Source organism: Aotus nancymaae, unplaced genomic scaffold, assembly GCF_030222135.1.
Source record: "Aotus nancymaae isolate 86718 unplaced genomic scaffold, 86718_ANA_hifiasm-v0.15.2.pri h1tg000058l, whole genome shotgun sequence".
NCBI classification, from domain to species: domain Eukaryota; kingdom Metazoa; phylum Chordata; class Mammalia; order Primates; family Aotidae; genus Aotus; species Aotus nancymaae.
In genome coordinates, this window is record NW_026988472.1 from 13,673,217 (window position 1) to 13,699,926 (window position 26,710).

General features: G+C 39.1%; 1 protein-coding gene across 1 annotated transcript; it reads left to right on the top strand.

Annotated features, from left to right (window-relative positions):
- The first annotated feature begins 2,441 nt into the window (after positions 1-2,441).
- On the top strand, positions 2,442-3,280 carry LOC105714249 (large ribosomal subunit protein eL8-like). The gene has a single exon (XM_064364609.1). It carries the CDS (start codon positions 2,442-2,444, stop codon positions 3,216-3,218), a length of 777 nt encoding a protein of 258 aa, XP_064220679.1. The 3' UTR covers positions 3,219-3,280.
- The last annotated feature ends 23,430 nt before the right edge of the window (positions 3,281-26,710 follow it).

A 26,710-nucleotide genomic window follows, 5' to 3' on the forward strand; every position in this document is an offset into this window, starting at 1 on the left:
GGACAGACCAACAACCAGTATCATACTGAATGGGGAAAAACTGAAAGCCTTTCCTCCAAAATCTGGAATATGACAAGGATGCCCACTGCCATCACTGTTATTCAACATAGTACTGGAAGACTCAGCTTCCAGAGCAATCAGATGAGAAAAGATATAAAGGCCATCCAAAATGGAAAGGATAAAGTCAAATTATCCTTGTTTGCAGAGGACATGATCTTATATTTGGAGAAACCTAAGGACGCCACAAGAATACTATTATATCTGATAAACAAATTCAGTAAAGTCACAGGATACAAAATCAACATATGAAAATCAGTAGCAGTTCTGTTATGTTGGTGCAAAAACAATTACGGGTTTTGCCTTTGAGAGTAATGGCAAAAACTGCAATTACCTTTGCACCAAACTAATATATGACAACAGTGAACAATATGAAAATAAAATGTTAAAAGGATTTCTATTTGCAATAGATAATTCATAAAAATAGAAAAAAATCATAAAATTTATATGGAACCACAAAAGTACCAGAATAGCTAAAGCTATCTTAAGCAAAAAGAACAAAACATTACTTGTCTTCAAATTACACTACAGAGCTACAGTAATCAAAACAGTGTGGTACTGGCATAAAAAACAGAAACATAAGCCAATGAAATAGAATAAAGACCCCTGAAACAAATCAGCACACCTACAGTGAATTCATTATCAAGAAAGATGCCAAGAACATACACTGAAGAAGAAAGAAACTAGACCTCTATCTCTTGCCATATAAAAAATCAAATTAAAATGAACTAAATACTTAAATCTAAGACCTCCAACTATGAAACTACTACAAGAAAACATTGGGGAAAATCTCCAGGACATTTGTCTGGGCAAAGATTTCCTGACCAATAGCCGACAAGCACAGGTAACCAAAGAAAAATGGACAAATTGGATCATATCAAGTTAAAAGGCTTCTACACAGCAAAGGATACAATCAACAAAGTGAAGAAACAGCCCATAGAATACGAGAAAATATTTGCAAACTATCCATCTGACAAGGGATTCATAACCAGAATATATAAGAAACTCAAACGGTTCTATAGGACAAAAAAATCTAATAATACAATTAAAAAATGGGCAGAAGATTTGAATAGACATTATTCAGAAGGAAAAATACAAATGGCAAACAGACATACAAAATAGTGTTCAACATCACTGATCATCAGAGAAATGCCTATCAAAACTACATGAGATATCATCTCACCCCAATTAAAATGGCTTATATCCAAAAGACAGGCAATAACAAATGCTGGGAAGGATGGGGAGAAAAGGGAACCCTTGTGTACTGTTGGTGGGATGTAAATTATTGCAACCGCTATAGAGAACAGTTTGGAGGTTCCTCAAAAAACTTCAAATTTAGCTACCATAGGATCCAGCAATTCCACTGCTGAGTATATACCCCAAAGAAAGGAAATCAGTATATCGAAGAGATACCTGCACTCCCATGTTTGTTGCAGCATTGTTCACAATAGCCAAGATTTGGAAGCAACATAAGCATACATTAACAGATGAATGGATAAATAAAATGTGGTATATATGCACAATGGAGTACTATTCAGCCATAAAATAGAATGAGATCCATTCATTTGCAACAACATGGATAGAACTGGAGCTCTTTATGTGAAGTGAAGCAAACCAGACACAGAAAGATAAACATTGCATATTCTCACTTATTGGTGGGATCTATAAATCAAAACAATTGAACTCATAGACACAGAGTAGAAGGATGGTTACCAGAGACTGGGAAGGGTAATGGGTGTGTTAGGTTAAGTGGAGATGTTAGGTGAAAAAATAAAGAAGACCTACTATTTGATAGCACAACAGGGTGACTACAGTCAATAATAACTTAATGTACATTTTAAACTAACTTAAAGAATGTCATTGTATTGTTTGTAACTCAAAGGATAAATGCTTTAGGGGATGGATACCCCATTTTCCATGATGTGTTTATTTCACATTACACACCAGTATCAAAACATCTCATGTACACCATAAATATATACACGTACTATACATCCACAAATTTTTTTAAAAAAAATTAGCCAGGCATGGTGGTGTGTGGCTGTATTCCCAACTACTCATGAGGTTGAGGTAGGAGTATCACTTGATCCTGGGAGTTTGAGACTGCAGTGAGCTGGCATCATGCCACTGCACTCCAGCCTGGGCCACAGGGTGAGACCCTTTCTCAAATAAAATTGAAAATCATGAAAAGGGATATACTATTATCAAGAAAAAAACATAGAAAGATTTGAAAACCAGTGAAACAAAACTCTCAGAAGAATACAGTTTTTGAAGTTGAAAATCAATGGATATGATAAACAAAACACTATGCATAGCAGAAGAGAGTACTGCTGATTTAGAAGAGTGGTATGAAAAAATTACTTAAGCTCTTCCCGCCGCCCAAGATGCCAAAAGGAAAGAAGTCCAAGGGAAAGAAGGTGGCTCCGGCCCCTGCTGTCGTGAAGAAGAATCCACTATTTGAGAAAAGGCCTAAAAATTTTGGCATTGGACAGGACATCCAGCCCAAAAGAGACCTCACCCGCTTTGTGAAATGGCCCCGCTATATCAGGTTGCAGCAGCAGAGAGCCATCCTCTGTAAGTGGCTGAAAGCACCTCCTGCAATTAACCAGTTCACCCAGGCCCTGGACCGCCAAACAGCTACTCAGCTGCTTAAGCTGGCCCACAAGTACAGACCAGAGACAAAGCAAGAGAAGAAGCAGAGGCTGTTGGCCCGGGCCAAGAAGAAAGTGGCTGGCAAAGGGGACGTCCCCACTAAGAGACCACCTGTCCTTCGAGCAGGAGTTAACACTGTCACCACCTTGGTGGAGAACAAGAAAGCTCAGCTGGTGGTGATTGCACATGACGTGGATACCATTGAGCTGGTTGTCTTTTTGCTTGCCCTGTGTCGTAAAATGGGAGTCCCTTACTGCATTATCAAGGGGAAGGCAAGACTAGGGCCTTCCCACAGGAAGACCTGTACCACTGTCGCCTTCACACACGTTAACTCAGAAGACAAAGGTGCTTTGGCTAAGCTGGTGGAAGCTATCCGCACCAATTACAATGACAGATATGATGAGATCCACCGTCACTGGGGAGGCAATGTCCTGGGTCCCAAGTCTGTGGCTCGCATCGCCAAGCTTGAAAAGGCAAAGGCTAAAGAACTTGCCACAAAACTGGGTTAAATGTACACTGCTGAGTTTTCTGTAAATAAAAATAATTAAAACAATGCAAATTTTCCTTCAAAAAAAAAAAAGAAAAAATTACTTAAAGTAAAAACAAAAAACAAAATATATAAATGCAGAGTGGTAATACATATAGAATAGAATAAGAATGTTCATCATGTCTCTAATATAATTTCCAAAAGAAGGGAATACAGAACCTGAAAGAGAGACAATGTTTTAAAAGCTAATGACATTAAGAACCATACAAAGTCCCAAGCTGGATAAATAAAAAGAAATCCAGAAAATACAGCCAGACACACTATAGTGAAACTGTGGTACATCAAAGACCAAGAAAATATCTTAAAGCTATCTGGGAAAAAATAGACAGATTAAAGACATACTGACATCACATTCGTTATCCAAAAGAGGTTAACCCAGAAGGTAATGGGGAGCTGAAAGAACATAGCTGTGTCCAGCTAAACTATTTTTCAAGATCAAGGTTAAAAGAAAAAGGTTTGTGGACAACACTGAATTTAGTACCAACATAACATCACGACGTAATTTATTCCTCATAGACACTAAAATCCTGAATGGCTGCTTCTGTTTCTCAACCTGGAGCTCAGCACCTCAGGACTTCAATTTTACTCACAGCTTCACATTTCTGTTCCATTTTCTTATTTTCAGAGCTGAGTTGACTGTATCTTTTTTTGCTTTCTGTCTTTACATTTTATCACTCTGCTATGTGTTCAGACTATAGTGGTATATCAGATGTGAAATTACTATATTGTCCTGGCTAGACATTTCCCTATTTCTTTATGCCTTTATTTTATTTTTTGTTAATTTTTTATTTGAATAGCTTTAGGGGTACTGGTGGTTTTTGGTTATATGAATGAATTGTATAGTGGTAAAGTCTGGGCTTTTACTGTACTCATCACCCAAACAGTACACACTGTACCAAATAAGTGATTTTTCACCCCTTACCCCTATTCCCAACTTTCCCCCTTCTGAGTCTCCAGTGTCTATTATACCACCCTATTTGCCTCTGCACACCCATAGCTTAGCTTTCCCTTATAAGTGAGAACATGTGTATACACTTCATTTTAACTTCCACATAACCTCCAGCATGATCTAGCTCAGTGCTTCTCAAACCACCTGCAATAAAGGAGCAGTACCATGTTATTCTTTTTTTAAAATTTCCAACAAATAACAGACTAATACTTTGTCCAATTCAACTGATTACGCACTTGGAAGTGGCAGCAATGTCAAATTACTATAAAAATGTTTAGATACTTAATTTCTATATTTGTTGTATATCTATTGCAAATAGTTCTTGGTCCAGCACTGATGTGTGGACCTTGCTTTGAGTAGTACTGGTCTAGCTAAAATTTAAATCTTAAAATATCACTTAAAATTATATAATGGATCTCCATTACTTATAAGAGAAATTCAAATTTCCATATGACAAGCCATGCTAAGTCCTTTCTGACCTGACTGTCTGTCCAGTTGTTTCATCCCTTACCTTTGTCTATCTCAAACTTTAGACTCAGAAACAATTAAGCACTTAGTTTTTTAATCATTAAGAATCATTGGAAAAACTGAAGAAACCATTTCTAAGCTGAGCTTCCTTGAATAAATTCCGAAGCTGAACTGAAAAACTGGGCCACCAAAGAAGTTACTATTTCCTCTACATCAAGACACTTCTGAATCCAGAAGCATATAGCCACTGCCATAATTTAAAAGCTACCACAATCCGGATGCAATCAATAGAGGTGCCACTGCATAATCACACCATAACTGCTATAATCTACACCAGAAAAAATAATACCCCACATCTTGCCTCTCAACACTGAAGAAGCTAGTTACTTGACATTAAGACCCCTGTTAATGCTGCCTCAGAAAAACTCTGCCTTCCATATCGTACACAAGTGCATCTGGTTAGTTTGACCTTACATACATTCAGAATGCTAGCTGCAAGGGAGTCTATGAAATGTACATTTAAATTTTTCAGCCTCTGCATCACAAGAACATTTGATTAGAGATAGATGTTTAAGGGTCTTATGTGTTTGAATAATATCCTAGAATTTGGACAGTATGCTGTGCAGTGAAAATTTTTAAGCAAGAAACTGATATGAATCATTTATGTTATTTTCAAATAACTCTAGTGACCAAGTTTCTCTAATGAGAAATAGTAAGGTAGCCTAGAAAGCAGTTATGAGGCTATCACACAAAAGCAGGTAACAGAGGATGGGAGTTTAAAATGAGGCAGTGAAAAAGGTGAGCAAAAGGGGAATGCTAGTTCAAGACATCACTTAGTAGAATAAACAAGACTTAGAGGAAGAAATTAACAGTGAAGAAAATTCATCCAGGTATGTTCACATGTGACATCAGAATACTCAGAATTTTTTGATGAAAATATCATTCACAAGTTAGACATACATAGTTATCTCATTATTTGGTTAGACATTCAAATAAAGTGCTATTTTGGTATTGTTTTAGATTTATTTTAGATTAATTTAAGAAAATGAATTCACACTCCAATCTGGTCAGAATTTGATTAGCTGCCTAGTGCAATTTCACTTATTTCACAAACATAAAATAAAGCTGCTCTTTATTTATGATAAAGACATACTGGTGACTTGATACTAACAAGATGTTACAAACACAAAAGGAGCCAAATGTGGCATTTTTCCCACAAGTCTGACCACCATGAGGCACAGACTGATCACAAAATAAAGCTAACAAACCTTTTCCAAGAACCAGAGCTTGGACAACATTGTATATTGTGGCCCCTCTTGGACGGTCACTATATATACTAGCACAAGGCTCCAAAACGTCATGCAGCAAAAACATGTTCAGTTTTGCTTAATCTAGTATTTTCCATCCTCTCAAGATGATTTAAACCTTCATTATTAATTTATTAATAGTATCTATTTACATTCAGTGAAAACAGTGTAAGTTATAGTACAGTTTGAAGAATGAAAGTTTAGAAAAATGGTCTCCAAACTTTTTTTTTTTTTTGAGACAGTCTTGCTTTGTTGTCCAGGCTGGCGTGTAGTGGCACAATCTTGGCTCACTGCAACCTCCGCCTCCCGGGTTCAAAAGATCTTCCGGTCTCAGGCTTCTGAGTAGCTGGGACTACAGGTGTGTGCCACCATACCTGACTAACTTTTTGTATTTTTAGTAGAGACAGGGTTTCACCGTGTTAGCCAGGATGGTCTCGATCTCCTGACTTCGTGATATGTCTGCCTTGGCCTCCCAAAGTGCTGGGATTACAGATGTGAGCCACCGTGCCCAGCCCAAACTTTTAAATAATAAACCTGCCAGCACTATAATACATATATATTATATTTTACATATATTATACAACCACTGTTGTACTTAAGTATTATATACATGCTATAACATTCACAGAACACAAATTTAAGATTATGTAATACAGAAGAATATTTTTAAAAAATTTTTTAAATTTATTCATGGCACAAAAAATCTATACTCATATCAAAGTAGACTTAGGAGCAAGAAAAATTACAAAGGATAAAAATTGACATTACATAATGATAAAAGGATCAATTCACTAAGAAGACATACGAATTCCAAATGTGTAAACATCAAACAACAAATCTTCACATGATGCAAAATCTGACAGAACTGAAGGAAGGAGTGAATACATTCAAAATTGCAAATGGAAATTTCCAGTAACCTTTTTTTTAAACTTTTATTTTAGGTTTGGGGTAAATGTGCAGGTTTGTTAGATAGGTAAATTATGTATCATGGAGGTTTGGTGTACAGATTATTTCATCACCTAAACAGGCATAATACTGATAGGGAGTTTTATTATCCTCTCCCTTCTTCCACTCTCTACCCTGGTGTCTATTATTCCCTTCTTCGTGCCCATATGTACTCAATGTTTAGCTCTCAATTAAAAGTGAGAATATGTGGTATTTTGTTTTCTGTTCCTGTGTTAGTTTGCTTAGGATAATGGTCTCCAATTGCATCCATGTTACTGAAAAGGAAAATCTCATTCTTTTTCATGGCTGTGTAATATTCCACAGTGTAAAGGAACCACATTTTTTTAGTCTAACATTAATGGACATTTAGATTGATTCCACATCTTTGCTATTGTGAATAGTGCTGCAGTGAGCATACACGTGCATGTGTGTTTTTGGTAGAATGACTTATATTCCTTTGGGTATATACACCCAATAATGGGATTGCTAGGCAGAATGGTACTGTTCTAAGTTCTTTGAGAAATCACCATACTGCTTTTCACAATGGCTCAATTAATTTGTATTCCCACCAACAGTGTATAAGCATTCCTTTTTCTCTGCAACCTCACCAGCATGTTATTTTTTTAACTTTTTAATAATAGCCATTCTGAGTGAGGTGAGATAGTATCTCATTATGGTTTTGATTTTTTTCTCTAATGATTAGTGATTTGGGGCATTTTTTATATGCTTGTTAGCCACATACATGTCTTCTTTTGAAAAGTGTCTGTGTCCTTTGCCCACTTTTTAATGGGTAGTTTTTTGCTTGTTAATTTAAGTTCCTGATGGATTCTGGATATTAGACCTTTGTTGGATGCATAGTTTGCAAAATTTTTCTTCCATTCTGTAGGCTATTTACTCTGTTGAAAGTTTCTTTTGTTTTGCAGACCCTCTTTAGTTTAATTAGGTCCCATTTGCCAGTTTTTGTTTTTGTTGCAATTGCTTTTGACATCATCGTCATGAAATCTTTGCCAAGGCCTATGTCCAGAATGGTATTTCCTACATTGTCTTCTAGGGTTTTTATAGTTTTAGGCTTTAAATTTAAGTCTATAATTCATCTTGAGTTGATTTTTGTATGTGGTGTGGAGAAGGGGTCCAGCTTCAATCTTCTGCATATGGCTGGCCAGTTATCCCAGCACATTTATTAAATAAGGAATCTTTTCTCCATTGCTTTTTTTTTTGGTTGACTTTGTCTAAGATCAGATGGTTGTAGGTGTGTAACTTTATTTCTGGGCTTGCAATTCCGTTCCATTGCTCTATGTGTCAGTTTTTGTACCAGTGCCATGCTGTTTTGGTTACTGTAGCCTTGTGGAAGAGTTTGAAGTCAGATAACATGATGTTTCTAGATTTGTTCTTTTTGCTTAGGATCACCTTGGCTACTTGGACTCTTTTTTGGTTCCATATGAATTTTAAAATAGCTTTTCTAGTTCTGCATAGAATGTCATTGGTAGTTTAACAGGAATAGCATTGAATTTGTAAATTGCATTGGGTAGTATGGCCATTTTAACAGTATCGATTCTTGCTATGCACAATCATGGAATATTTTTCCATTTGCTTGTTTCATCTCTAGTATTGCTGAGCAGTATTTTGTAATTCTCACTGAAGGGATCTTTTACCTCCTTGGTTAGCTGTATGCCTAGGTATTTTATTCTTTTTGTGGCTATTGTGAATAGAATTGTGTTCTTGATTTGGCTCTTAGCTTGGAAGTTGTTGGTGTATAGAAATGCTACTGATTGTTGTACATTAATTTTGTTTCTTCAAACTTTGCTAAAGTTGTTTATCAGATCTATGAGCTTTTAAGAGGAGACTATGGGGTTTTTTAGTTATAGAATCATATCATCTGCAAACAGATAGCTTGACTTCCTCTCTTCCTATATGGGTGCCTTTTATTTCTTTCTCTTGCTTGATGATATGCTCTGACTAGGACTCACAGTACCATGTTGAATAGAAGTGGTGAGAGTGAGCATCCTTGTTTTGTTCCCGGTCTTAAGGAGAATTCTTCCAACTTTTGCCCATTCAGTAAGATATTGGCTGTGGGTTGATCATTGATGACTCTTATTAATTTGAGGTATGTTCCTTCAGTGCCTAGTTTGTTGAGGGTTTTTAATATGAAGAGATGTTGAATTTTATAAAAAGACTTTTCTGCAACCATTGTGATGATTATGTGGTTTTTTGTTTTCAGTTCTGTATATGTGGTGAATCACATTTATTTATATGCATATGTTGCATTAACCTTGCTTTCCAGGGAAAAAGCCTAGTTAATCATGGTAAATTAGCTTTTTGATGTGCTGTTGGATTTGATTTGCTAGTATTCTCTTTTTTTTTTTTTTTTTTTTTTTTTTTTTTTTTTTTTTTTTTTTTTTGAGACGGAGTTTCGCTCTTGATACCCAGGCTGGAGTGCAATGGCGCGATCTCGGCTCACCGCAACCTCCGCCTCCCGGGTTCAGGCAATTCTCCTGCCTCAGCCTCCTGAGTAGCTGGGATTACAGGCACGCGCCACCGTGCCCAGCTAATTTTTTGTATTAGTAGAGACGGGGTTTCACCATGTCGACCAGGATGGTCTCGATCCCTTGACCTTGTGATCCACCCACCTCGGCCTCCCAAAGTGCTGGGATTACAGGCTTGAGCCACCGCGCCCGGCCGCTAGTATTCTCTTGAGGATTTTTGCATCTATGCTTATCAAGGATATCGGCATAAAGTTTTCTTTTTTTGTAGTGCCTCTGCCAGATTTTTAGTATCAGAATGATAATGACCTCATAGAATTAGTTAGGGAGGAGTTCTCCCGCCTCAATTTTTTGGAATAGTTTCAGTAGAAATGGTACCAGCAGTTCTTTCTTTTTTTGAGATGGAGTCTTGCTCTGTCACTAGGCTGGAGTGCAGTGGTGTGATCCTGGCTCACTGCAACCTCCGCCTCCCAGGTTCAAGTGATTCTCCTGCCTCAGCCTCCCAAGTAGCTGGGACTACAGGCGTGCACCACCACATCCAGCTAATTTTCTTTAAAAAGTTTTAGTCGAGATGGAGTTTCATCATGTTGGCCAAGATGGTCTCGATCTCTTGACCTCATGATCCGCCTGCCTCAGCCTCCCAAAGTGTTGGGATTACAGGTGTGAGCCACCACATCTGGCCACCAGCAATTCTTTATACAACTGGTAAAATTTGGCTGTGAATTCATCTGGTCCTGGGTTTGTTTTTTTTTTTTTTTGGTTGATAGACTTTTTATTACGAATTCTACTTTGGAACTCATTATTGGTCTGTTCAGCAATTCAATTTCTTCCTGGTTCAATTTTGGGAGGTGGGATGCTTCAAATAATTTATTAATTTATTCTACGTCATAGATCAGTTTTTGTGCATAGAGGTGCCCATAGTAGTCTCTAGTGGTCTACAAATAGTATTATTCTTCCAAGGAACCAAGTGCTGAATTCCTTAATCTTTTGTATGGTTCTTTTGTGTCTCAATTTCCTTCAGTTCAGCTTGGATTCTTGTTATTTCTTGTCTTCTGCTAGCTGTGGGGTTGGTTGGTTCTTGTTTCTCTAGTTCTTCTAGGTTTGATGTTAGGTTGTTGTTAATTTGAGATCTTTCTAACTCTCTGATGTGGGTGTTTAGCACTATAAATTTCCCTCTTAACACTGCTTTAGCTGTCTCCCAGAGATTCTGGTATGTTGTATCTTTGTTCTTTTTACTTTCAAAGAATTTCTTGATTTCTTTCTTAATTTTATTGTTTACCCAAAAGTCATTCAGGAGCATGTTCTTTAATTTCCATGTAATTATATGGCTTTAAGTGATGTTCTTAGTAATGATTTCTATTTTATTGCACTGTGGTCTAGGGTGGAGTTGGTATGGTTTTGTTTTTGTTTTTTTAATGTTCTGAGGATTTTTTTTGGCTTATTATGTGGTCAATTTTAGAGTATGTGCCATGTGCAGATGACATGAACGTATATTCTATTGATTTTGGGTGGAGAGTTCTGTTAGGTCCACTTGGTCAACTGTCAAGTTCAGGTCCCTAATATCTTTGTTAGTTTTCTGCCTCAGTTGTCTGCCTAATAATGTCAATGTGATGTTAAACTCTCCCACTGTTGTTATGTGATTATTTACATCTCTTCATAGGTCTCTAAGAACTTGCTTTATGAATCTGGGTGCTCCTGTGTGCATATATATTTAGGCTAGTTAAGTCTTCTTGTTGAATCGAACTGTTTACCATTATGTAATGTCCTTTTTTGACTGCTGTTGGTTTAAAGTCTGTTTTGCCTAAAATTAGAACACCAACTCCTGCTTTTTTCTGTTTTCCATTTGCTTAGTAGATTTTTCTCCATCCCTTTACTTTGAGCCTATGGGTATCACTGCATGTGAGATGGGTCTCTTGAAGATAGCATACTGTTGAGCCTTGCTTCTTGATCCAACATGCCAACCTGTGCCTTTTAATTGGATCATTTTAGCCATTTATATTCAAAGTTAATATCTACATGGGTGAGTTTGATTCTCTCACCATGTTGTTAGCTGGTTATTATGCAGACTTGATTGTGTGATTGATTTATAGTGTCAATGGTCTACTACTTAAGTATGTTTTTGTGGTAACCAGTAATGGTTTTTTCTTTCCATATTTAGCACTCCCTCAAAGATCTCTTGTAAGGAAAGTCTGGTGATAACAAATTCCCTTAGCATTTACTTGTCTGAAGAAGTTGGAATTTCTTTTCTTTATAAATGCTGAATATAGACCCCCAATCTCTTTTGCTTTGTAGGGTTTTTGCTGAAAGTTCCACTGTTAGCCTAATGGGATTCCCTTTGTAGGTGACCTGCCCCTTCTCTCTAGCTGCATTTAACGTTTTTTCTTTCATTTCAATCTTGGAGAATTTGATGACTATGTGTCTTGGGGATGGTCATCTTGTATAGTATGCCACAGGGGTTCTCTGCATTTCCTCAATTTGAATGATGGCCTCTCTAGGAAAGTTGGAGACGTTTTTGTGAACAATATCCTGAAATATGTTTTCCAAGTAGTTTGCTTTCTCTCACTTTTTTTCAGTGACACCAATAGGTCATAGATTTGGTCTCTATACATAATCCCATATTTCTTGGAAGTTTTGTTTCTTCTTCTTTATTGTTTATTCCTTATTTTTGTCTGACTGAGTTATTTTGGAGAACTGGTCTTCAAGGTCTGAGATGTTTTGCTCAGTTTGGTCAATTCTGCTGTTAATACTTGGCCCTGTTGAGGAAGGCACACCCCACTCCTCCACTGGCCTGTGAACCCAGGTGTCTCATCTCTTTCAGTGATCTGAGAGTGAAGGCTCCTCCTGCACAGGTACCACCCAAGCCAGCAAGTTCTGCTTGGCCAGGAGCTGTCGGGGTAGGTGTGGTCACCTAATCTACTATTCAAGTGCTTCCCTGGGGAACATGAGGTTATGCCTGCTGACAGAGTTCAGACAGAGGCAGGATTGCTGGGCCAGAAGCTCTAGTGGGATGGCCCATCTGGCTATGAGAGGTGGGAATGGGTGGAATCACCTACCTGCTGTCTGGGTGTTTCCTGAGACAACAGGAGGTTGTACCCACTGTCTGAGTTTAAACAGAAGTGGGACTGCTGAGCTGAAAGTTCCAGCAGGCATTGCCCACCTGACTATCAGTGCCATGGGTGGTTAGGGTTGCCTACCCTGCTGTCCAAGTGCTTCCTGGGACAATAGGAGGCTGTACCCCGCTGTCTAAACACTGGCTGGGATTAGACAGAAGCAAAATCACTGGGCCAGAAGCTCTAGCAGGTGTTACCTGCCTGGCTACCAATGGTGAAAATGGGTAGGGTCACCAGCCCTGCCATTTGGGTGCTTCCCAGGACAAGAGGAGGCTGTGCCCACTGTCTGAGTTCATACAAAAGTGGGACCGGTGAGCTGGAAGCTCTGGTAGGCACTTCCTGCCTGGCTACCAGTGACAGGGGTGGGTGGAGCCACCCTTCCTGCCATCCAGGTGCTTCCTGGAACAACAGGAGGCTTTTCCTGCTGGCTAAGTTCATACAGAAGCAGGACCACTGGGCTGCAAGCTCCAGCAGGCATTGCCTGCCTGGCTACCAGTGGCAGAGAGGAACCCACCCTGCCCTACACGTTCCTCCCAGGACAACAGGAGGCCACAGCCATTGGCCAATTTCAGGAAGAAGCAGGACCACTGGGCCAGAAGCTGGTGCTGAGCCTTGTCTGGTGAGGGGTGGTGGAGTAATCTTACTGCTCCTAGGCACTGCAATTGCAGCCTCTACTGGGGCTATGGTGCTGGTGCTGGCTTGTTCCAGAGTCTAAGTCTTGTAGAGGTCCCCTTGGATTTGAGAATTACCTCTGCAAAATGTCCAGATGGCTCTCTGCCTCAGTATAGAACCATAGTGGGGACATTTTGGGGGACCCTGGCAGATTCTCCCATTCCCAGTCTTGCACAGGTCTCTGAAAAAATTTCCTCCCATTCTGTTGTCTGTTCACTCTTATGATAGTTTGTTTTGCTGTGCAGAAGTTATTTAGTTTAATCAGATGCAATTTGTCAATTTTTGCTTTTGTTGCAATTGCTTTTGGTGTGTTGTCATAAAATCTTTGCCTGTGCCTATGTCCTGAATGGTACTGCCTAGATTTTATTCTAGGGTTTTTATAGTTTTGGGTTTTACATTTAAGTCTTTAAACCACCTTAAGTTAATTTTTGTTTGAGGCCTGAGGAAAGGGTCCAGTTTCAATCTTCTGCATATGGCTAGCCAGTTCTTCCAGCACCATTTAATAAATAAGGAATTCTTTCCCCATTGCTGATTTTTGTCAGGTTTGTCAACGATCAGATGATTTTAGGTGTATGGTTTTTTAATCCATCTGACAAAGGTCTAATATCCAGACTCTACAAGGAACTTAAACAAATTTACAAGAAGAAAACAAACAACCACATTACGAAGTGGTGAAAGGACATAAACAGACACTTCAAAAGAATACATACCTGTGTAACAAACCTGCACATCCTATACGTGTACCCTGGAACTTAAAATAAATGTTGAAGGAACAAAATAGAAACTGTCAACAGAAACCTGGGCTTCCTCAGCGGAGCAAAGCCTTGAGAACACAATTCACTGCTTTGGATTTAAAAGCCCACATATGTGTTCTTTTAAAACTTTCTATTTGAACAACAACAACAAAAAACAACCTACGAAGCAATGAAGTATTGATATAAAATGGATGGATTCATTTTCCAATGTGTTAGGATAATGACACTGCCCATATTCAGGCTTCAACCTTTATCAAAGAAATTTCTGTCAACCTTTAGAGATATGTGTCAAAACTTAATAATTTGACTTCTCAAATAGTTATCAACAAATAAAATAAGTTTAAAAATATGAAAAACAAAAATAAAAATATGTCAAATAAATATATTTTGGGGTAAAATACTTCCATTTTTCTCAGGGCCTGCTATCTATCGTGTGATACTATACTAGAGTCAGGTTGGAATTTGGTATCTTATTGCTACAGAGTGTCTTCTGTTGCTTTTAAGATCTCTGTTTTAATGTTAACGCTGGTCAATTATGCTTGAATTTCAAAGGGAGGAGAGTATAATCAGTTTTATCTGACCCCTCCTTCCCATCATGATCTGAACTCTTTTTTTTTTTTTTTCAAATTAAAAGGTTAAAAGGAGGGATTTATTCAGTCAGTTGGGGACTTAGAATTTTATTTTTGCTTACAGCATACAACAGCCTTCTATGCAGATGGACTGAGTGAAGCCACCAGTGTCAGTCTGCATATTAAGTGGTGATTGTGCTTAATTTATTTTTTCTTTTCTTCCCTAATATTTTCTTCCCACACCACAGTGGATCATTCCATTCACTCCAACTCAGAAACTTCTAAGCTAAAAAATTAAGTGGCAAAAGGACGGTTATAAAGGAATTTCACCTCTCAGATGCTCCCATGGAGTTCACCTATAACAGACAAAACACATTGAGCCTGAAGTGAAACTTTGTAAAAAGTAGGTATCTATAAGGCTAAAATAATCCTTTGGAGAACACACTGCATTTTTGTTAAGTTGTCAAGCAGTAGGTCTCCATGTCTCCTTGTGTGTTGTGCTGTGACTATCTTCTAAATACCACATTCCACTGTCAGCTTGATATTTAAAACCAGCTGGCCTCACTCCACCACCATCCATTATGTAGCATTGTTTTACAAGAAATGTAACTTCTCTGGCAGCAGACATGTTGATCCCACGGAAACTGTTTCCCACATTTTACTGTATGTATTTTTGAAATATATTTATACTAGACACAGAAGAAGTAACCTTGAAACAACTGAACTTATTCAAACAGTTCATAGATTTATACATACTGCTCCATTCTCCCAGGATGATTTTATTTTAAATATTTTTAAAAATAAAGTTTAAAACCCCATCTTTATTGGCTCAGATGCTTACATGGGAGTTGGCTCAGAATGCTTTCTCATTTGGAATCATCTTCTGTTGCTAAGAGATTTGCATATGCTTAGGGATGACTTCAGATCATTGGTAGAAAATGTACTCAGAAACTAATCTATGAGAAGCCATTTTTATATAAAGAATTTTGGTTGGTTAGACTTTCAAAGAGAAAGTATTTTCCTTTCCTTTTAACAACAGTGGGAGCTCAAATCTGAAATATAAGCATAATGCATCACCACCGAGGTCAACTTGATTCAGTATTCAAGGTGACAGTTACCCTGTTAAAGTATAAATTTTCCTTCTAAATCCCAAATATTTGCTCTAAACAGAATGAATAGGAAAGTAGAAATACTTATTAATTGCACACATTTATCATCTCATATTTTCTGTGGACCAGGAATCTAAGCACAGCTTAACTGTGTCTTTTGCTTCAGGGTGTCCTCCAAGGCTTTAAGCAAGGTGTCAGCCAGAACTGAGTCTCATCTAAAAACTCAATCAGTGTAAGATCCACTTATAAGCTCACTACATGATTGCAGATGGGATTCAGGATTCTGTTCTTTTTTTTAATTTTTTTTTTTAATTTTTAGACAGGGTCTCACTCTGTTGCCAAGGGTAGGGTACAGTGGCTTGACTACAGCTCACTGCAGCCTCGACCTCAGAGTTCAAGTGATCCTGCCACCCCAGCTTCTGAGTAACGTGGACTACAGGCATGCACCACTATACCTGGCTAATTTTTAAAACTGTTTATAGATACAAGGTCTTGCTATGTTGTCCAGGCTGGTCTGGAACTCTTAGCCTCAAGTGATCCTCCTGCCTCAGCCTCCTAAAATGCTGGAATTACAAGCATGAGCCACTGCACCTAACCAGGATTCAGTTCTTTTTGGATTATTGGACTGAGGATCTCAGTTAACTGCTGGCTATTAGCCAGAGGCCCACCTCAGATATGTCTCCTAAAAAAGACACGTTGCCTCACAAAGCTACCAAAGGAGAAAGTCTGATAGCAAGACAAAGGCTACAATCTCTTATAATCTAATGACAAAATTACATCTCCTCAAAATTGAGACAGTCTATTGACTAGAAGTATGTTACTCAAGGTCATACATATTAACAGATAGGAGTATTTGAGGGCCATCTTAAACCACCTATCAAACTGAAACACAATATATTTTTCTCTTTCCTTACGGCTACTTTCAGCTTTCTTATTCTTAATGATATATATAGGAAATGCAACAATTAAAAAATCTATTTTGCTTACTAACAATAATGTACCGTGAATTTAGCCAGATTCAAGTTAAAAGAAAAAAGGCAGATAGAAATTTAGATCATGTGGTTTTCTTTTACGACTCCTAATGTCAGTATATATCTTTCTTTCTGGATTTGTAATCTCTACTACTAGTAGGGTCTGAATATATTTTTTCTTAAAGTTAAAGACATTGCCCGGCACGGTGGCTCATACCTGTAATCCTAGCATTTTGGGAGGCCGAGGCAGGTGGATCACTTGAGGTCAGGAGTGCGAGACCAGCCTGGCCAACATGGTGAAACCCTGTCTCTACTAAAAAAAAAAACACAAAAATTAGCCAGGTGTGGTGGCACGCACCTGTAATCCCAGCTACTCAGGAGGCTGAGGTAGGAGAATTGCTTGAACCCAGAAGGGAGAGGTTGCAGTGAGCTGAGATCAAGCCATTGTACTTAAGCCTGGTGACAAAGTGAGACTCCGTCTCAAAAAAAAAAAAAAAAAAAAAAAAAGAAAAGAAAAAAAAAAAACCATGATCTTATAATCAAATAGATTTAGAGTGACGTCAGATAGAGGGGGTTCTGCTCTGTTCCCAGTCTCCACCATTATCTCCTCAAGGTCTGAGGGCTGTGAAGAGCTTGCTTTATCATGACAGTTTCCTGCAATTGTTTTTTTTTTTTTTTTGAAAGAAAGAAGGAGAAAGAGAAAGTGGGAGAGAGAACAGGAGTCTTGCTCTATTGCCCAGGCTGGAATGCAATCTAAAAATAGTTATTAAGAACCTCTTTTATGCCGATAATTGTGCTTAACAGCGGGGACAGGAAGGAATAAGGGAAGAAAATAACAAACAAACAGCCAACCAATATTTCATTTAAGTCTGTGAAATGCTATGCAAATGCTGAAGAGTGATTTACTTCCAATTATGTGGTCACTTTCAAAATAGGTGTAATGTGATACTAAGAAAAATGTATGTTCTGTGGGCCTGGGGTGAAGAATTCTATAAATATTCACTAAGTTTACTTGTTCCAGGTCTGAGTTCTAATCATAGATGTCCATGTTAACCTTCTATCTCGTTGATCCGTCGAATATTAACAACGCGGTGTCAAAGTTTCCTGCTATTATTGTGCAGGAGTCCAAGTCTCTTTATAAGTCATTAAGAACTTGTCAAACATTGGATGGTTGTAGATATGTTGTGTTGCCTCCGAGGCCTCTGTTCTGTTCCATTGGTCTATATGTCTGTTTTGGTACCAGTACCATGCTGTTTTGATTACTGTAGCCTTGTAGTATAGTTTGAAGTCCGGTAGTGTGATGCCGCCTGCTTTGTTCTTTTTGCTTAGAATTGACTTGGCTATGCGGGCTCTCTTTTGGTTCCATATGAAGTTTAAGGTGGTTTTTTCCAGTTCTGTGAAGAAGGTCATCGGTAGCTTGATGGGGATAGCGTTGAATCTGTAAATTACTTTGGGCAGTATGGCCATTTTCACAATATTGATTCTTCCTAACCATGAACATGGAATATTTCTCCATCTGTTTGTGTCCTCTCTTATTTTGTTGAGCAGTGGTTTGTAGTTCTCCTTGAAGAGGTCCTTTATGTTCCTTGTTAGTTGTATTCCTAGGTATTTATTCTCTTCAGCAATTGTGAATGGCAGTTCATTCTTGATTTGGCTCTCTTTAAGTCTGTTATTGGTGTATAGGAATGCTTGTGATTTTTGCATATTGATTTTGTATCCTGAGACTTTGCTAGAGTTGCTTATCAGTTTCAGGAGACTTTGGGCTGAGACGATGGGGTCTTCTAGATATACAATCATGTTGTCTGCAAATAGAGACAATTTGACTTCCTCCTTTCCTATTTGAATACACTTTATTTCTTTTTCTTGCCTGATTGCTCTGGCTAGAACTTCCGATCTTTGACAAACCTGACAAAAACAAGCAATGGGGAAAGGATTCCTTGTTTAATAAATGGTGTTGGGAAAACTGGCTAGCCATGTGCAGAAAGCAGAAACTGGACCCCTTCCTGACACCTTACACTAAAATTAACTCCAGATGGATTAAAGACTTAAACATAAGACCTAACACCATAAAAACCATAGAAGAAAATCTAGGCAAAACCATTCAGGACATAGGCGTAGGCAAGGACTTCATGACCAAAATACCAAAAGCATTGGCAACAAAAGCCAAAATAGACAAATGGGACCTAATCAAACTCCACAGCTTCTGCATGGCAAAAGAAACAGTCATTAGAGTGATTGGGCAACCAACAGAATGGGAAAAAATTTTTGCAGCTTACTCATCTGACAAAGGGCTAATATCCAGAATCTACAAAGAACTAAAGCAGATCTACAAGAAAAAAACAAACAAATCCATTCAAAAGTGAGTGAAAGATATGAACAGATACTTTTCAAAGGAAGACATTTATGCTGCCAACAAACGTATGAAAAAATGCTCATCATCACTAGTCATTAGAGAAATGCAAATCAAAACCACATTGCCATACCATCTCACACCAGTTAGAATGCCAATCATTAAAAAATCTGGAGACAACAGATGCTGGAGAGGATGTGGAGAAATAGGAACACTTTTACACTGTTGGTGGGAGTGTAAATTAGTTCAACCATTGTGGAAGACAGTGTGGCGATTCCTCAAGGACCTAGAAATAGAAATTCCATTTGACCCAGCAATCCCATTACTGGGTATATATCCAAAGGATTGTAAATCATTCTACTATAAGGACACATGCACATGAATGTTCATTGCAGCACAGTTTACAATAGCAAAGACCTGGAACCAACCCAAATGCCCATCGATGATAGACTGGACAGGGAAAATGTGGCATATATACACCATGGAATATTATGCAGCCATCAAAAACGATGAGTTCGCGTCCTTTGTAGGGACATGGATGAACCTGGAAACCATCATTCTCAGCAAACTGACACAAGAACACAAAATCAAACACTGCATGTTCTCACTCATAGGCGGGTGTTGAACAATGAGAACACAAGGACACAGGGAGGGGAGCACTACACACTGAGGTCTGTTGGGGAGAAATAGGGGAGGGACAGCAGTGGGTGGGGAGTTGGGGAGAGATAGCATGGGGAGAAATGCCAAATATAGGTGATGGGGAGGAAGGCAGCAAATCACACTGCCACATGTGTACCTATGCAACAATCTTGCATATTCTTCACATGTACCCCAAAACCTAAAATGCAATAAAAAATAAAAATAAAAAATAAAGAAAGAACTTGTCTTATGTATCTGGGTGCTCCTATATTGGGTGTATATATATTTATGGTCATTGACTCCTGTTGTTGCAATGATCCTTTTACCATTATGTAATGTCCTTCTTTGTTTCTTTTAGTCTTTGTTACTATTAAAGTCTATTTTGTCAGAGATGAAAGTTACAACTCCTGTTTTTTTTTTTTTTTTTTTGTTTTTCCTCTCCATTTGATTGGTGAGTCTTCCTCCAGTCCTTTATTTTGAGTCTTTGTGTGTCCTTGCTTATGAGATGGATCTAGATACAGTGTACCGATGGGTTTTGACTTTTTATTCAATTTGCCTGTCTGTGTCTTTGATTGGGGCATTTAATCCATTTAAATTTAGGATTAATATTGAAATTTGTGAGTTTAATATTGTCATTTAATGCTAGCTGGCTATTTTGCCTATTAGTTGATATGGATTCTTCATTATGGAGATACTTTTTACCTTTTGGTAAGTTTCTGGGATGACTGATACTGGTTGTTCCTTTCTGTGTATAATACTTCTTTCAGAAGCTCTTGTAAAGCAGGCCTGGTGGTGATGAAATCTAAGTGCTTGCTTGTTCGTGAAAAATTTTATTTTTCCTTCATTTATGAAGCTTAGTTTGGCTGGATATGAGATTCTGGGTTGAAAATTCTTTTCTTTGAGGATATTGAATATTGACCCCCACTCTCTTCTAGTTTGTAGGGTTTCTGCTGTGGGATCTGCTGTGAGTCTGATAGGCTTCCCTTTATGGGTAACCTGACCTTTCTCTCTAGCTGCCCTTAGAATTTTCTCCTTTATTTCAACCCTGGTGAATCTAACGATTATGTGTCTTGGGGTTGCTCTACTTGAGGAATATCTTTGTGGTGTTCTCTGTATTACCTGGAGTTGAGTATTGTCCTGGCTTAATAGGTTAGGAAAGTTTTCCTGAATAATATCCTGAAGAATATTTTCCAGCTTGGATTCATTCTCTTCGTCACATTCAGGTACACCTATCAAACGTAGATTAGGTCTTTTCACATAGTCCCGTATTTCTTGGAGGCTTTGCTTATTCCTTTTTACTCTTTCTTCTCTAATCTTGTCTTCTCGTTTTATTTCATTGAGTTGGTCTTCGACCTCTGATATCCTTTCTTCTGCTTGATCAATTTGACTGTTAAAACCTGTGCATACTTCACGGAGTTCTCGTATTGTATTCTTCAGTTCCATTAATTCACTTATATTCCTCTCTAAATGTCTATTCTCGTTAGGCTTTCATCAAACCTTTTTTCAAGGTTCTTAGTTTCTTTACATTGGGCTAGAACATGTTCTTTTAACTCACAGAAGTTTCTTATTATCCACCTTCTGAAGCCTAATTCTGTTATTAGAATGCACTCGTTCTCCATCAGGCCTTGTTCCCCTGATGATGAGGAACTGTGATCCCCTGTAGAGGGAGAGGCATTCTGATTTTGGGTATTCTCAGTCTTTTTATGCTGCTTTCTTCCCATCATTGTAAATTTATCCACCTGTCATCTTTGTAATTACCGACTTTCAAATTAGGTCTCTGAGTGGACGTCCAACTTGTTGATTCCCAGAGCCAGAATCTGAGCAACCCACTGCTCCGGCTAAAACAGCAGCATTAAGATTCTTGGTGCTTTTCTGCCTGGGAATCTCCAGTCTGGCTTCCTTCTTAAGTCCCTCCTTCAATCAGCTAAATGGGCGACTCTGCCTTCCCGGAGCTCCAAACGTTGACCAAAAGGGAACCCAGTACCATTTACTCTGCACTGAGAACTGCCATGCCGAGGCACCGGCAAAACTGCCGCGCTGGCCACAAGAGTCGCACTGGCAACCTGTGGGGCTCCTCCGCTGGGAGTCTGCTGGTCCATGAGCAACAAAAATTTGTCTGAAAGTGTGGTGTCCTCTCATTCTCTGCGCTTTCACTGGGAGCTACAATCCTGAGCTACTAGTAATCGGCCATCTTGGACCTCTCTCCACAATTGGTTTCACTCTCAGCTAATCACTTAGAGAGAGCCAGCTGTTACTGGCTTGGAAAAATTTGCCTAGGGTAGTTACAGCCCTTGGGAACTCTAGGAACATGTGTATATATGGGAAAAGGAGAAAGAGGAATGTATGTTTCACAATGGAGAAATTTAGGAGATACACACTGAAGACCACGTGCGTGTGCATGCACACACATGTGCACTACACACACACACACACACACACACATAATGTGTGTCATGAGGCCCTGCGGTCCATTTGGGATAGCAAAGGATGGCCAGAAGTCTAGGCTTGATAGTAGCAGTAATCTGTCCTTCTGACCTTTTATATGTAGCTCCTTGGAGGCTGAGGCTGGAGAATTGCTTGAACCTGTGAGGTGGAGGTTGCAGTGAGCTGAGATTGCACTGCTGCTCTCCAGCCTGGGTGACAGAGCAAAACTTTGTCTCAAAAAAAAAATGTTAAAGAAATTAAAAATGGAACAAAACATTTTGCAACTTGATAGCTGCAAGTCAAGAAACTGTCTCTAGCTCTCATTAGGCAAACTTAATGACCAAATGTATTAGAATCACTGGCTTGATTTTGGATTTCTCCAATAAGCAGCCCAAGTGTTTGAGCATAGGTTTTGGGTTTTAAAAATGGTTTTGGTTGGTTGGTTGGTTGGTTGTTTTGCTGAAAGGCAATACCAGGAAACACGGATGGGGTGTAAGGAAATGAGAATGAAAGTGAACGCAGCCAGTAAAGAGTGTGTTTTTAAGTTAGTTACCATTGTGGGCAACTGAAGGTCAGTTCCTGAGGGGAATAGTGAAAGACAGTAAAGAACATACCTCAGGCAAGCTGGCACAATAGGAGATCTCAGGCTTCACTAACCTCCACAAAAGTTCAACTGGCAAATATCCATAAACAAGAACATCTTTGAAAAAACCTCAAAACATGGAAATAAACCTGATACACCTGTGTGAATGACAGAACCAAGTAAAAACCACAAGAGACGGTAAAAGAAATGGTCTCGCCGGGTGTGGTGGCTCACGCCTGTAATCCCAGCACTTTGGGAGGCTGAGGCGGGCAGATCACAAGGTCAGGATTTGAGACCAGCCTGACCAACATGGAGAAACCTTGTCTCTACTAAAAATACAAAAAAAATCAGCCGGGCGTGGTGGCACATGCCTGTAATCCCCACTACTCAGGAGGCTGAGGCAGGAGAATCACTTGAACCTCAGAAGCAGAGGTTGAGGTGAGCTGAGGTCATGCCATTGCACTCTATCCTAGGCAACAAGAGTGAAACTCCATCTCAAAAAAGAAAGAAAGAAAGAAAGAAAGAAAGAAAGAAATGATCTCACTGATTGTGTCACCCCTCTTCCTCCCCCTCTCCCAAGTTGGCACAGTGGCACAAAGAGAGAATTCCTCAGGAGTCACAGTTTCTACAGTGGGGAAAGAGAACCAGAGGTGAACATCCAGCTTCCGCAGCATTTTGAGATGCTTCCCAAGAAGCCCACTTCAGTCTCACTTCATAGGGAACACAAAAGGTATTGGCATGACTAGACTACCTAGGGTCAGGTAGAAACAAAGCAAGAACACAGAGCTCACAGTGACCAGTATACAGATATTTCTGTTAGTTCTTTGTAATTGCCAGTAATGACACCTGATCAGCGACAGCAGCCAACAGCATAGCTCATCTGCAAAGCTGAGCTGGCTATTTCTAGAATTGGTGGGGAGTTCTGCCTGGCTCGAATCTCTAAACAGCCAGCCTCCAGGCCCAGCCTTAGACACCACCCCAAGGCCCCATCCAGGGACCACAGAATTTGGCAAAAAGCAGGGACTAGTTCTGCCACACATAGGAGTTTAAACAGTGCTTGGCATGGCCTCAAAGTCCATTTGAAGACCTTGTCCTGGAAAGGTGTGATGGACTGCCACAGTGAATTCTGGCAAAGAGCAGTGGCTAGTTCTGCCACAACCAGGGGTTTAACCAGCACTCAACTCAGCCTCGAACTCACCCTGCCTAGGCGCTGCTCAGGGAGAAAGATGCCCACCACAGTGCATTTTGGCAAAGTGTAGAGGCTACTTCTGCCACACCTAGGAGTTTAAACAGTTCTTCGCCCATCCTCAAAGAACGCCTCAAGGCCCCACCTAGGCAAGGAGGCAAACCTCAACAGTGCATTTCTACTTAGCAGAGCAGCTGGTCCCATCCATCCCAAGCAGTGACTCTGACTAACCTGAGGGCCCAGCCTACAACCCTGTCCAAATACAAACCTCAAACAGTGGTGCTACCCAGCCATGGAATACACCTTGTAGTCAAGCCCAATAAAAGGTAATCACAGTAACCTGCCAGCAGCTCTGCCTGATTGAAGAGCTCAGGCAGTGATCTTACCTGACAGTGGAGCTGAGTCAGCAGCCCCATCCTAAATCAGAGCTAAGGCAGCAGCCCAGCTATCTAGAGACTCCAAAAGCAAGCTCTTCCTGCCCAGGGTCATTATGAATTCGCCCACAAAGAATCATAGGCCAGGCTAAATAGTGAAGGTTTATCCCTGACAAAGAACACCTGTAAAAGCCCAAAGAGGTGACTGTCTCCCTAAATACACAGACACAAATGCAAGGACACAAGGTTTACAAAGAATCAGGAAATCACGACACCTCTAAAAGAAACTAACAAAGCTTCAACAGTGAACCCTTAAAAATGGAAGTCTATAAAATGACAAAGAATTCAGAATAATCATCTTGAGGACGTTTAGTGAGCTACAAGAATGTGTGAAGTAAAAAATTAAATGCAGTCTGGAAAACAGTGCATGAACAAAATGAAAAGAGTTAACAAAGAAATAGAAATAATAAAAAGTAAAACTCCTAGAGATTAAAAATACAATGAATGAAACAGAAATGCAATAAAAAGCTTTAACAGTAGGCCTGTTCAAACAGAAGAAAGTATAAATGAGCTTCAAGATGACTCTATACATAGAAAACCCTAATGGCTCTGCAAAAGGCTCCTAGAACTGATAAATTCAGTAAAGTTTCAGGATAAAAAAATCAATGTACAAAAATCAGTAGCATTTTTACACACCAGTAATATCTAGCTGAAACCAAGAATACAATCTCATTTATAGTAGACACAAAAAATTTAAATACATAAGAATTTAACCCAGGAGGTGAAAGATCTCTATAAGGAGAACTACAAAACACTGCTGAGAAAAATTGGATATGATACATATAAATGGAAAAATATTCCATGATCATGGATTGGAAGAAAATATACAGTTGAAATGGCCATACTGCCCAACACAATTTACAGGTTCAATACTATTCCTATCAAAATACCAATGTCATTTTTCACATAATTAGAAAAATCTATTATGAAATTTATTTGGAACCCCAAAAGAAGCCAAATGGCCAAAGCAATCCCAAGCAAAAAGAACAAAGCCAGAGGCATCTTGTTGCCTGACTTCAAACATCTGAAAATGTCCAACCAAAGGAGCAAAAACAAAAAGCAAACTAAAAAGAATGAAGAAAGCCTATGAGAACTATGGGATACTATCAAGAGACCTAATTACCATATAACAGTAATTCCAGAAGGAAAAGAGAGAGCAAAGGGATCAGAAGCATATTTAAGGAAAAAAAAAAAAAGAAATAATGACTGAAAACCTCCCAAATCTTAGAAAAGATGCCAAAATCCAGGCACAGGTAGCAGAGAGATTGCCAACAAAATTCAACCCAGAGTTCACCAATGCACAAAATAACCAAACTATCAACAATTAAAGACAAATAAAAAATTCTGAAAGCATTAAGAAATAAGAAATACATTATCTACAAGGGAGTTCCAATATGACTATACATATATTTCTTAAGAGAAACACTGCAGGACAGTGATATAGTTGGATATTCGTACCTGCCCAAATCTCATGTTGAAATATAATCTACAATCTTGGAGGTGGGGTCTGCTGGGAGTTGTTTGGATCACGGGGGCAGATCCCTCCTAAATGGCTTCAGTCATCCCTTTGGTGATAAGTGAACTCTTTCTGAGTTCACATGAGATCTGGTTCTTTAAAAGTGTGTGTGGTGAATGCTCATTGCAGCACAGTTTACAATAGCAAAGACCTGGAACCAACCCAAATGCCCATCGATGATAGACTGGACAGGAAAAATGTGGTACATATACACCATGGAATATTATGCAGCCATCAAAAACGATGAGTTCGTGTCCTTTGTAGGGGCATGGATGAACCTGGAAACCATCATTGTCAGCAAACTGACACAAGAACACAAAATCAAACACTGCATGTTCTCACTCATAGGTGGGTGTTGAACAATGAGAACACATGGACACAGGGAGGGGAGCACTACACACTGGGGTCTGTTGGGGGGAAATAGGGGAGGGATAGTGGGAGGTGGGGAGTTGGGGAGAGATATCATGGGGAGAAATGCCAGATATAGGTGAAAGGGAGGAAGGCAGCAAATCACACTGCCATGTGTGTACCTATGCAACAATCTTGCATGTTCTTCACATGTACCCCATAACCTAAAATGCAATAAAAAAATAAATAAAATAAAATAAAATAAAAGTGTATGTGGTACCTCCCCCGACTCTTGCTCAGTCCTGCTTTCACCATGTGACATGCTTGTTCCTCCATTGCATTCTGCCATGACTGTGAGCTTCCTGAGGCTTCCCCAGAAGCTAAGCAGATGTCACAATGCATACTGCAAAGCCTGCAAAACTATGTCAATTAAACCTCTTTTCTTTATAAATTACGCAGGCTTAGGTATTTCTTTATAGCAATGCAAGAACTGACTAATGCAGAAAACTGATAGAGTGGAGTATTACTATAAAGATACCTAAAAATGTGGATAGCAGACAAAAGTTGGAAGTGTTTGGAGGACTCAGAAGAACACAGGAAGATGAAGGAGTGATTGGAACTTCTTAGAGACTAAATGAT

Bases quoted from the DNA above. Each gene is read 5' to 3' on its own strand.
- LOC105714249 (XM_064364609.1), top strand. From the start codon at position 2,442: ATGCCAAAAGGAAAGAAGTCCAAGGGAAAGAAGGTGGCTCCGGCCCCT.